Source organism: Odocoileus virginianus, chromosome 10 (genome assembly GCF_023699985.2).
Source record: "Odocoileus virginianus isolate 20LAN1187 ecotype Illinois chromosome 10, Ovbor_1.2, whole genome shotgun sequence".
Lineage (NCBI taxonomy): Eukaryota > Metazoa > Chordata > Mammalia > Artiodactyla > Cervidae > Odocoileus > Odocoileus virginianus.
The window spans coordinates 1644912-1658392 of NC_069683.1; the positions used below are offsets into that span (position 1 = coordinate 1644912).

Genomic DNA, 13481 nt, shown 5'->3' on the forward strand with positions numbered 1-13481 from the left:
CCGTTTCAGTCCATTTTAGTGCACTGATTCCTGAAATGTCGATGCTCACTCTTGCCATCTCCTGTTGACCACTTCCAATTTACCTTGATTCATGGACCTCACATTCCAGGTTCCTATGCAATACTGTTCTTTACAGCATCAGACTTGACTTCCATCACCAGTCAAATCTACAACTAGGCGTTGTTTTCCCTTTGGCTCCATCTCTTCATTCTCTCTGGAGTTATTTCTCTAGTGTTCTCCAGTAACATATTGGGCACCTACCAACCAGGGCAGTTCATTTTTCAGTGTCATATTTTTTTCCCTTTTCATACTGTTCGTGGGGTTCTCAAGGTAAGAATGCTGAAGCGGTTTGCCATTCCCTTCACCAGTGGACCACGTTTTGTCAGAACTCTCCACCATGACCCGTCCGTCTTAGGTGGCCCTACATGGCGTGGCTCATAGTTTCACTGAGTTAGACTGATCCACGTGATGAGTTTGGTTAGTTTTTTTGTAACTGTAGCAGAAAGAATGCTTGGAGAAATAAAGGACAAAACACCCCCAAGTCTAAAAAAAGACACAAATTCATGCAAACAAGAAGCTTTATGATCCTACTTCCAAATAATCTTACATTCACAGGTTCTCAACATCTTTGGGGAGGAAACAATCCAATCAACAGAAAATGGCTCTGCAAGTATCAGACAAAATAGACTTCAAGTCAAAAACTGCTGTAAGAACACAAGGTTAGACACTGTATACTAATAAAAGTCAATCAAAACAATGTAAGAATTATAAATCTACACATATCTAACACATGGAAGTAAAATGACAGATTTGAAGGGGAAAACACATATTACTAAAATAAGAAACTTCAATATCTTACTTTCAGTAATGGGTAAAATGACTACTCAGAAATTCAAACAGGAAATAGAGGACCTGCACAACAGTATTTAAAATAATGAAAACGGGGGGGGGGGGGGGGGGGGGGGAACTAACAGATACAAAAACAATAGAACATAATACAATTTTCTCAAGTACACACAGAAGATGATCCAGAAAAGACCATATATTAGGCCACTCAAGATATATAAAAAGATTGAGTGAATTCCCTGGTGGTCAGTGGTTACAACCCCAAACTTCCATTGCCAGAGGCATGGGTTCAAACCCTTGTCTGGGAACTAAGATCTGACATGCTGCCCATAGAGGTAAACAACACCTCCCAACAAATTCCACAACATATCATAAAACATGGACTACAGCAAAAGCAGTAGTCAGAGTGACATAAATGGCTAAATTAAAAGACAAACAAATAAAAAACACATGTCTAATCAATAACCTAACTTTACACCAGGTCAGGAAGCAAGTTAGAACTGACATGGAACAACAGACTGGTTCCAAATAGGAAAAGGAGTACGTCAAGGCTGTATATTGTCACCCTGCTTATTTAACTTATATGCAGGGTACATCATGTGAAATACTGGGCTGGATAAAGCACAAGCTGGAATCAAGACTGCTGGGAGAAATATCAATAACCTCAGATAGGCAGATGATACCACAGTTATGGCAGTGAAGAACAACTAAAGAGCCTCTTGATGAAAGTAAAAGAAGAGAATGAAAAAGTTGGCTTAAAGCTCAACATTCAGAAAACTAAGATCATGGCATCCGGTCCCATCACTTCATGGCAAATAAATGGGGAAAGAGTGGCTAACTTAATTTTTTTGGGCTCCAAAATCACTGCAGATGGTGACTGCAGCCATGAAATGAAAAGACGCTTACTCCTTGGAAGCAAAGTAATGACCAACATAGACAGCACATTAAAAAGCAAAGACGTTATTTTGCCAACAACAGTCTGTCTAGTCAAAGCTATGGTTTTTCCAGTAGTCATGTATAAATGTGAGAGTTGGACTATAGAGAAAGCTGAGGGAAGAATTGAAGCTTTTGAACTGTGGTGTTGGAGAAGACTCTTGAGAGTCCCTTGGACTGTAAGAAGATCCAACCAGCCCATCCTGAAGGAGATCAGTCCTGGGTGTTCATTGGAAGGACCGATGCTGAAGCTGAAACTCCAATACTTTGGCCACCTGATGAGAAGAGCTGACTCATGTGAAAAGATCCTGATGCTGGGAAAGATTGAGGGCAGGAGGAGAAGGGAAAGACAGAGGATGAGATGGCTGGATGGCATTACCGACTCTATGGACATGAGTTTGGGTAAACTCTGGGAGTTGGTGATGGACAAGGAGGCCTGGCATGCTGCAGTCCATGGGGTTGCAAAGAGTTGGACACGACTGAGCAACTGAACTGAACTTTACACCTTAAAGAAACAAGGGGTGGGGGAAGCAAACCAAACCCAAAACTGGCAAAATGCGAATAAAAAGTGGAGATAAATAAGAAAACAGTAGGAAACAGAGAAAAAGACGAAACCAAGTTAGTTTTTTGAAAAGATCAACAAAATTGACAAGCCTCTAGCTAGACTGAGGGGAGAAAAGGAGGCTCGAACTTCCAAAAATCTGCACACACTTAATAACAAGTGAAGACACTGAGTTGGTAATCAGAAACCTCCCAATGAAAAAGAAAAAAGCCTAAAAGGAACCTCCCAACTTCCCAACTCATTCCATAAGGACAGTATAACTATGATATCAAAGCTAGACAAAGGTACCACAAGAAAACTACAGATCTGTATCCCTGCAAACCAAATCCAGCAGCATATGGAGACTGTGCAGCACAATAGAACTATGACCAAGTGAGCCCAGGATCAGGAGGGTGGTTTCACACACACAAAACAATCCCAACTGATGTAGTTTAAAAGCATTTGACAATACCAACCTTTCAAGATAAGAACACACAATAGGAACTTCCTTGGCCTGGTAAAGGACATCAAAACCCCAGAGCTAAGATACTTACTGGCAAAAACTCCTTCCCTAAAATCAGAAACAAAGTAACGATGCCCTTTTCCTGCTCTTCTATTTAACACTGTACTAGAAGTTCTAGCCAGAGTTAGGTAAGAGAGAAAAAAGGCACACAGACAGGAGAAAGTAAAGCTCAATATATCTGCAAATGAAGTGACCTATTTCAAAAGAATCTGAAAAAAAAAAAAAAAACTATTAAAGGTAACAAAAATTTAGCAGAGTTGCAGAATACAAGATCAACGGGCAAAAATTAATTGTTTAAACTATACCAGGAATGAGCAATCCAAAACGGAGAATTAAGAAAATGATTCCATTCCACTTACAACTCAATCAAGAGGGAAAACATACTTAAATACTGCTAAAATGGCAATACTCCCCACAAAGATCTACAGATTAAATAGAATCCCTATCAAAATTTCAGCTTCTTTTTTGCAGAAATTGACAATGTGATCCTAAAATTCATATGAAAATGCAAGCAGCCTAGTTTAGCCAAAACAATCTTGACAGTGAATCTGGAGTGCGCTGTCCAATCTCAAAACTTACCACAAAGCTGTAGTAATCAACCAGTGAAACAGTGTGGACTGGCCAAAGGGAGGGCACCCACACCACCAGCTCTGTCCAGACGTTAACCGCTCTGTGTGCGTGCTGTCGCGTCTGACCGTGACCATGTGGACCGTCACCCACGAGGCTCCTCTGTCCACGGGATTGTCCCAGCAAGAACACCCGAGTGGGATGCTTTATTTCCTCCAGGGGATCTTCCTAGCCCAGGGATGGGACCCGCATCTGATGTGGCTCCCGCACTGCGAGGGATACTTTACCACGAACCACTGGGCAAGCCCCCAGAACCCAAACACCTATGATCAAATACTCTGACAACGTTGCCAAGACTGTTTGTGGGGAAAGAACAGCTTCTTCTACAAACGGATACACATGCAATGAATGAAGCCGGACCCTTATCTTATACCATACACAAGGATTAACTCAAAATGGATCAGAGACCTAAATGTGAAGAGCGAACACTAAATAACTCTTAGAAGTGAAGAAAGTCTATAGAATGGAAGAAAATATTTGCAAGTCACATATCTTACAGGAGTCTAATATCCAGAATATAAAAAAACAACAACAAAAGACAAACCATCCAACTAAAAAATGGGCAAAGGGCTCCAACAGATGTTTATCCAAAAACAAACGCTCAAAAATGACACAAAAAGATGCTCACTGTAAGTCAGTGAAATGTAAATCAAAACCACAATGAGACTACTACTTCACACACACTACAGTGCCTAAAATCATAGGAATTTTAAAAATGGGAAATAACAAGTATCAGAATGTGGAGAAACTGGAACTCTGTGTATACTGCTGGTGGGAATGTAAAATGACACAGCCACTGTGGAAAATATTTCGCAGTTCCTCAAAAAAATAAACAGAGAATTACCATTGGTTGTTGTTCAGTCGATAAGTCATGTCCAACTTTTTGCGACCCCCAAGAACTGCAGCAAGCCAGGCTTCCCCGTCCTTCATTATCTCCCTAAGATTGCTCAAATTCATGATCATTGATTGAGTCGGTGATGCAATCCAACCATCTCATCCTCTGTCGCTCCCTTCTCTTGCCTCACAGTCTTTCCCAGCACCAGGGTCTTTTCTAATGAGTCAGTTTTCACATCAGGTGGCCAAAGTACCTGTCAACTCCACTCCTACATATATACCCTCAAAGATGAAAACAGGTATTCAAATACTTGTACATGGATCTCTGCAACAGTACAATCCACAAATGCGCAAACGACGAAGACCTCTGTCAAACACCGAATGGACAAACAAAATGTAGTATTACTCCCAAAGAGGAATCAAGTACCTTTGGGATTGACAGATACACACTGTTATATTTAAAATAACTAACTAACAAGGACCTACTGCATAGCACAGGAACTCTGGTCAGTACTCTGTAACAACCTAAATGGGAATGAAAAGGATACTTGTTTATGTATAACCGAATCACTTGCTGTACACCTGAGATAAACACAGTATTGTTAAACTACACTCTTGTATAAAAAAACTAAGTCAGTGTCTGCTAGAGGCTGGGTGGGAAATGACCCCCTTTAATGCGTACAGAGCCTCTGCAGGTCGAGGTGATGGGAGCACAACACCGTCAATGTACTAAATGGCACTCAATTCTCTGTTTCACGACGGTTAATTCTGTCACATGAGTAAGACACCAGGCAGCCACTGCCGGTGCAGTGAACACCACACGGTGGGATGAGGAGGAACGGACAAACCAAGAGTGGGTGAAGCTACGAACTGAGACAAAAAGATACTGGTACTACTGGCAGGCATGCTTCTCCCAGCTCTTCCAGGTACCAAAAGATGAAACATACAGTGAATTTTCTCAATCTGAGAGCAGCCGACAATCCTTTTAAAACAATCTAATATCAAATCCAAAAGGTGACAGCCATTTCATCAGGATAAAACACTTGAAGTTTTAAGTTTTATCCTAAGATGATCTGGTCCTCCTTCAGACTGGCTCCTCACTTTTCTAACAGGCTGACAGAAATAAACAACTTATCCAAGATCACAGAGTTAACACTGATATGGTGAACAGGGAATGGCTGGTAAACAGGCTGGAACTAGAGCAAAAGTCTTCTCTCTAATTAAATATTTACAATTTTTGGAGGAAAACTAACAAACTTTAAACATTTGTTAAGCACCTAATATTTTCTCCCTTTTTCTAAACTAAGTCCTCAAAATCTTGCCAAATAATATTTTTTTTTAATAGTTAAGGAAAACAAGTAACTGACTTTCACAAGCTCACATATTAAATGGTGGGGCTAAGATTGGAACCCAGGTATATCTAAGTCCAAAGTCTATATTCATTCCACTATACCACACCTAATCATATAAAAAAGAAATGGGAAAGTGCCAGTCCAAGAGCTTAATTCAGATTTGAGAGCTGGTTCATTTCCACCAAGTCTCAGGTTCAAGTGCCAAAGAGCGGGTCATTTATGTAAGATACTGACCTAAAGACCACAAGAAGAATTATTTCAAGAAAGTGAATTCTTAATCTAAAACTGCAGCAAACATTCATAGCATCATTATTCACAGTAGCTATTTAAAAAGTAGATCAAGTGATGAACAATCTGTTCAGATCAAATGGAGTATTTTCACACAAAGGCATGAAAATATTTACACATGCTACAACATGGAGTAACTTAAAAAAATTTTGTGCTAAGTGAAAGAAGCCAGACTCAAAACGGAAAACCTCACATATTTCCAGTACAAGTCTGTATACAACATGTCAGAAGAGACATATCTACACAGACAGAATTATACACTTAAAAATGTGTGTATTTTAAACTATCAATATGTAAACTCTGCCTCAATAAAACTGTGTTAATAAAATAAGCATTGCAGCATTGAGTCATAAAGGCCAGTAACTCAAACTACCCAAACGCCCATTAGCAGTAAAATGGATAAACTGTGATATATTCTCACAACAGAACACTAGCAATGAAAATAACCAGTCTATAATAAATGCAACCTAGAAGAATATCACATGATGGGGAGCAAAAGAGGCCCTACACAGAGTACGTGAACAAATTACTCCACTTACATGAAACTCAAACGCTGGCAACACTAATTTGTGCTGCGCAGAGTAACAACAGTGGTTACATTTGGGGATGGTTGATCCTGTTCTGTTTCTTGAGCTGGGTAATGTCTACATGACTGGACTTGCTTGTGGGTATACACTATGCTGCACACTTCCGTGAAGTGTACTTCTGTATATGTACGGTGTGTGTGCGGTGTATGTATGGTGTGTGTGCAGTGTATGTATGGTGTGTGTGCGGTGTATGTATGGTGTATGTGCGGTGTATGTATGATGTATGTGCGGTGTATCTTAATAATTTTTTTAAAAAAAAGAAAAATTCATCTGTAATCTACCCCAGCCCCAGGGGGTGGGGGGAGAACCTGAGAAATACCATATGTCCTTCAATCAAGTAATAGTTAAATAAACACAGAACACCTATGTGCAGTACTTCATGGCTGGAAGCCCGTGAAGTAACTCATCTCTTCCTCTTTCCTTAGAGAATCAATCCCACTGTTAAAAACATGTTGGGATTTCAGTGTAAACTGATGGTTTTCACAGTGTAGTTTGCAAACTCCTATGGGTCCTCAATACTTTTTCAAGAAGTTTTTGGTCACAAAAAAATCTGTTGGGCTTTTGATTTTGATTATACTGCACTTATAGATCACTATGGGGAGAAATAAAATCTTTACAGTGAGTCTTCAAACTCATGAACAAGGCACACTGCTCTTTTCTTAGGTTTTTATTAATAACTTCACTCAGCAGAGTTTCATACTTTTCAGTGTATACATCACATTTTTTGTCACATTTATCCCTAAGTAATTCATACTTCTGGTTCTATTGTAAACAATATTTTTACACAAATACAACTGATTTTTGTATGCTGATCTTGTATTCTGTGGGATGACTTCAAGAGGTCTTGCAGCTTTTGGACCACTGTCCTGAGACCACATGACATGAAGATGTCTGAACTGAGACCACGGATGAGAACGGCCAACTGAGAAATAACAAACTATTGCGTTTTAACCCGCTAAGCTCTTGGATGGTTTGTTATACAACATGTAACTGACAGAAAAGTTTATAGAGAGAGTCACAGTAAAGAAAATGGGGTTTATAAATTCTCAAAGAGTTAAAGTTACCAACAGAATCAGTCAATAAGAAGGTAGGATATAAGTTGGGAGTCTAGGATCAAACAAGTAAGCCACATTTAAGTAAGTATGTAAGCAAAAGACAAAACCTCAGTAATTCTCAGTAGGGAATTAACTGTACTAAAGCTAAAGGGAGTATTTGCCTGGGTGTATTAACAGTTAGATCAACCTAGTTAATTTTAATTCAGAGGAGCTTGATCCTTCTTAGGACTTAAAAGATCAGGGGTCATTAACTCAGAGCTAATCTCTCTGTGTCAGAGGATCTTGCCCACCCATAAGCTCTGCATGAGGCTGACACTGTGTCTGCTTGTCGAAACGAGTATCTCTTGGGGTTCTATTCTTATCTGCTGAGTGTAGGTTTGCCCACTCAGGACCTTAGGCATCTTCTGCCAGGGTGATCTCTTGCGACTCTCACTGGTTCTGGAGGAAAAGGGATCTCAATATAAAATAATTATTATATTTAGCAAGATAAACTTATAACTGTGTCAAGATAGTTCTGATATGTTGAATCATAATAAGCAAATTATTATAAACCTATCTTCTTCATATGTAAGGGACAGAAAGACTCATTGACCTGATTGATAAAAACATCCCATAATCAAAAGGAACTGATAATAAAGGCTTTCTACTCCCATGTCACAACCCACACTAATCATAAAAGAGGTATGTCTGTACGTCTAGGAAACTAGAACAGAAAGGAAGACGCATCGGAGGTCTGGATATTTGAAGTAGAAAAACAGTCTGAAGGCTATGGGGCATTCCTAACAAGGAACAAGTTGTTGAGCAGATCTTTCTTACCCTGAGAGGAATAATGTGGTTCCTGTCACCTTAAGATAAAGGGCTAGGAAGGAAATAGGATAGATAAAATGACTATCTAGTGTACTGTCAGCCATGAGACATAAACATTATAATAGAACTCGAGTCTCAGAAACCTGATCATACTACTCTGTGTATTTCTATAATTAGCTCTACTTTGTTTTCCATGAATAATTAGTAAAGTCCATTTTGAAATATTAATATTAGCTGATCTCAACATATTTAAAGACGTCAGGGAAAGCAAGTCCTTTGCTTTTTAAAAAAAAACAAAAACAAAACTAATATTTAAGCCAACTTTACAAGAATATCATTGTGAAGACAATTTTTTTTGTACATCCTTTGTGCAGAAACTAAAATGGTAAAAATTAAGAATTTATATACCATCACAGGAAAACAGAAATGCTCTGATGAAAACAATCTAAATAAATCCCTAGATCTGATTAACTCATTTGGTGATTCTGTCTAGGCAATTTTTTCTAAACATCACTACAACAGGAAGAGTAACTAAAAACAGCAAAATTATATTAAATAAAGGATGAAGCCCACACTTTAATACAATCAAATTTTTAAACAACCAGGATTCCAAACTGTTTCCTCTAAGCTCTAATTTCATGAGATATTAAGGGGGAAAAAAAGGAGGGGCTGTCTTACATGCAACCACTATGTATTTTGGTATCTACATGGCATACTACCCAGAAACAAAATCTGTGAAATTAAAATTAGCAGATAAAGCAACACTGGAATTATTAATAACTACACTGAAGCAAATCATTCCTTTACCTTCACTGTGTTACACTGTTAGAATGTCTTCTTCCCCACACTTATTTACCACACAACCTAGTATCTAGGATGGTGCTGGACACACAGTGAATGCTCAACAATCTCTTGCTGAATGAACTATTTGCGAAGCAATTTTCTACTGTGTTCTATACACATCCATCAGGGTTAAATAAACACAGTAGCCACAGGGACCTAATGAACTTCTTCACTATTATTTCAGCTTGAAAAATGACCATAGCACTTTGCAATTTAATAAGTTAAAAACAACAGCCAGTTCCTTTCTGGTGTGCAGTTTCATTTATTCACACATGTCCAGAGTTCTCACCTTTAATTGAAGGAGAGCACTTAATTTCCAAGTTGTTTGGCGTAAGAGTAAAAATAATCCTGAAAACATCTTTTTAATACTAATGAAACAAAGAGATATCTTCAGAAAATCATCTCCATTTCTATATTCAGTGATCCAGTTGTAGAACTATAAGATATACTTACATACCTATATATGCAGTTCAGAGTTGAACCACTACCTTAGTAACTAAACTTACAGACTGAGATGGGAGTAAGAGAGGATTTCTTTGAAATTTTATACGCTTAACAGTTACTTTTTCCTGAGTCTTTGGTAGATTCAGTTTACTAGATGATTTGCAATAAAAGGCAGAAATTATCCCATCCAAGTACTAACCAGGCAGTAAAAGGCAGAACTTGAATTCAAACCCTGAGCTCTAACTCCAGATGCAGAACGTGTAACTAGTGGATGAAAGTGGGACTTACAAGACTGACTGGCCCATAACGCAGGTGTTTCTCTGTTAAACTCTCACGCAGCTGATTCACAATGCTGCATATTGTCAGTGGACAGCCAAGGGGCTCCTTTTATGCACATACCACCCGCCACACCTTCTCAGATTCTTTTCCATCATAACTAGATATTGTCTATACTTCCCTGTGATAGACAATAGGTCTTTGCTGGTTATCTATTTTATATATTGTAGTGCGTATCTGTTAATCCCCCCTCCTTTCCCTTTTGGCAACCATAAATTTAAGTTCATTTGTATCTTTTTTTTCAGATTCCACATACAAGCGATTATGTGTTATTTATATTTGTCTGACTTACTTTACTTAACATGATAATTCTAGGTCTATTCACGTTGCTGCAAATGTCATTATTTCATATGCTTTTATGGCTGAGTTAACACCTCAGTGTGTGTGTGCGCCCATACACTGGAAAATACACATATATACACACACAACACATCTTCTGCATCCATTCACCTGTGGAAGATACTCAGGTTGCTTTCATCTCTTGGCCAATGTAAACAGTGCTGCGTGACACTGGGGCATGAATCTTTTTGAATTAGCGTTTTCATCTTTTTCTGATAATGCACCCAGGAGAGCGAGCACTGGATCACGACAGCTCTATTTTTAGCTTTTTAACAAACATCCATACTGCCCTGCACAGTGGCTGCACGAAGTCACTCTCACACCAGTGGTGTGGGAGGGCCCCCTTTTCTTCACACCCTCCCTAGCACTTACTACTGTAGGCTTTCAGGTGACGGTGATTCTGACCAATATGAGGCAGCACCTCACTACAGTTTTATTTCCATTTCCTAAATAGTTAACACTGATGAACATCTTTTCATGTGCTCCTTAGCCATCTGTATGTCTTTTTCAGATAAACGTCTGTTTAGGTCTTCTGTCCATTTTTTGATTGGGTTGTTTTTTGATATTGAGCTGCATGAGCAGTCTGTATTATTTTGGAAATTAAACCCTTGTCAGTTGCAGGGTTTGCAAATATTTTCTCCCAGTCCACACTGCTATCATTTACGTTAAGAGAATGTTTTTTGCCTACCTTCTCTGAGTTTTACTGTTGTCTTGTCTGATATTTACATTCTAAGCCAATTCGAGCTTATTTTTAAGTCTGCGGTGAGGAAGTGTTCTAACTTCACTGATACACATGCAGCTGTCCAGCTTTCCCACCCCACTTGCTGCAGAGACTGTCTTTAACTCACTGTATATTCCTGCCTCTCTGTTGAAGATTAATTGACCACAGGTGTATGCATTTACTTCTGGGCTCTCTATTCCTTTCTACTGATTCATGTCTGTTTTTGTGCCAATACCACTGTTTTGACTGTAGCTTTGTAGTATAGTCTAAAGTATGGGAGGGTTATGCTTCCAGCTTTGTTCTTTTCTCTCAGAATTGGTCTGGTAATTCTGAATCTTTTGTGGTTCCGTATTTTATTTCTTTGAATCACCTTCAATTTCCTTTATCAATGTTTTACAGTTCTCCATATTTAAGTTTTTTACCTCCTTGGTCAGGTTTTTTCCTGGGTATTTTATGTTATATTTTGGAGGCAATTTTAAGAGGGATTTTTTTTTTTTTTACTTTCTCTTCCTGATATTTCAATGTTAACACAAAGAAATCTGTTAGTATAACAGGTTTCTGTATGTTACTCTTGTGTCCTCCTACCTTGCTCAATTTGTTTATCAACTCTAATAGTTGCTGTGCAGAGTTTATTTGCAATAAAAGACAGAAACTGAATTCAAACTCTGAGCTCTAACTCTAAATCCAGGGCATTTAACTAGTGGATTAAAGTGGTACTGACTGAGATTGAATTACCCATATGCAGTTTTAATCTCTCCTCAATGCAAAACTTTACATAACATGCCAACTTCTGATTTAAGAAATCAACACCAAAGATCAATTAAAAAGTCATCTACAAGAGAGTTCTAAATTTCCACATTCTGTGAGTTCACTGCAAGGCAACCCAAAATAATTTCTTTAGACACAGTCTTTAGACACAGGAGATAATTCTAGCTCTGATAGATGCAGGATGTGGTTTTTGTCTTAATAGAAATTGCTCTGGTACTTGTCACCTGTCACAACATTCCCCCTACATCCTAAAATTTCCAAAATGATCTCTAAATAAGGAACACAAGAGCTTCCATTCTTGGCAGACATATTCTAATTTCCAAGTATCAACAGCAACAAAACCCAAAGCTTCTAAACAAAAGTCACGTAAAGCTTTCTACATAAAAACCTGCCTAGTACGAAATACTTCTGCCTGGTATACTATGAAATGAAATATTAGCAGATTCTAAAATTCAGAGGAAAAAAGAAAACCTGGTCAGTATCAGTACCTAATTACTCACAGAGTAATCAAGTTACCAGTTCTTAACCATACTATCATTCTTCTAAATGGCATAAATTCAGGTTTTACACTTGACCTATACATGCATATTGCAAAGCATACTTTAAAAGAGAAAAGTCCACACTGAGGATAACATGTATTCATATTACATATATACATAATAAATTAATCGATGAATACTTTAGAACTGGACCAAGATTAGACAAAGTAAATGAAATATGCTTAAATGTATCTTTGTTTTAATTTTAAGAAGGACGCTATGTATTTGAATGCAGTATCAAGGAACAAAGTCAATAACTAAGAAAAAAATTTTAATAAATGAGCAACTGGCTCAACATGGTATGGGCAATTTTAATAATCCAATCTGCAAAGCCAGAACAGTCTTTAAAAAAAAAAACAAAAAAAACTGAACATTAGCTTCCCTTCATAATCCAGATAAGAATACTTTTTAACACATATATCTGGCTTGCTATTTGAAATAACCTAATGAGCCCATTTAATTATTCACCAGGCTGTAGTCTTAGAACACTTTTCCTTCTGCATTCTTCAAAGTGCATTTATGACTCTCCACGAGCATCAAGACTGTTTTGTCTATACTGTACTCCTTATACCGTGTATCATTCCTCTCTACTGAAAAACCAAGTAACTAAAAATTACAATAAAGTGACATCAAATAATCCGATTTCCCATTATTAGGTTTTTAAATAATACTAAAATGTTTCACTTGCCCAAACCTGCCACTACTTAAATATGGCCTATCTATCCCAACAATTCATTACTAAATAAGTCACTTTTAAATAGGAGCAATTTGAACGATCAGGTTGAGGCTCATTCTATTTTCTATCAGATTATAAAGTAGTCACATAAGGCTTATGAGTGCTAAGAAGGACCCATCTTACCTTTCTCAGTTGATACTTTTTCTATGCATCTGAAAGAAAAAAGAATCAAATGGTAAATGAATAATCTCACACATTTTCTTTACAAAGATTTATCCTTTTCAGGTTCATCTCCAGAAAGATACAGAAAACATCTAGAGCAGTACTGTCCAGTAGAACTTTCTGCAATGACAAAAAATATTCTACATCTGTACTGTCCAACATGGCAGTCCCCATGTGGTTCCTGAGTGAGTGAAATAGTT

General features: G+C 38.0%; 1 protein-coding gene across 3 annotated transcripts in view; it reads right to left on the minus strand.

Annotated features, from left to right (window-relative positions):
• The window catches only part of ZFP91 (ZFP91 zinc finger protein, atypical E3 ubiquitin ligase), a 32846-nt gene that overhangs the window by 13917 nt on the left and 5448 nt on the right, over positions 1 to 13481 (minus strand). For all 3 annotated transcript variants that reach the window (XM_070472908.1, XM_070472907.1, XM_020894620.2), the window contains exon 2: positions 13243 to 13271. In XM_070472908.1, the coding sequence (XP_070329009.1) occupies positions 13243 to 13271 (29 nt within the window). The remainder of the gene's footprint in view (positions 1 to 13242; positions 13272 to 13481) is intronic.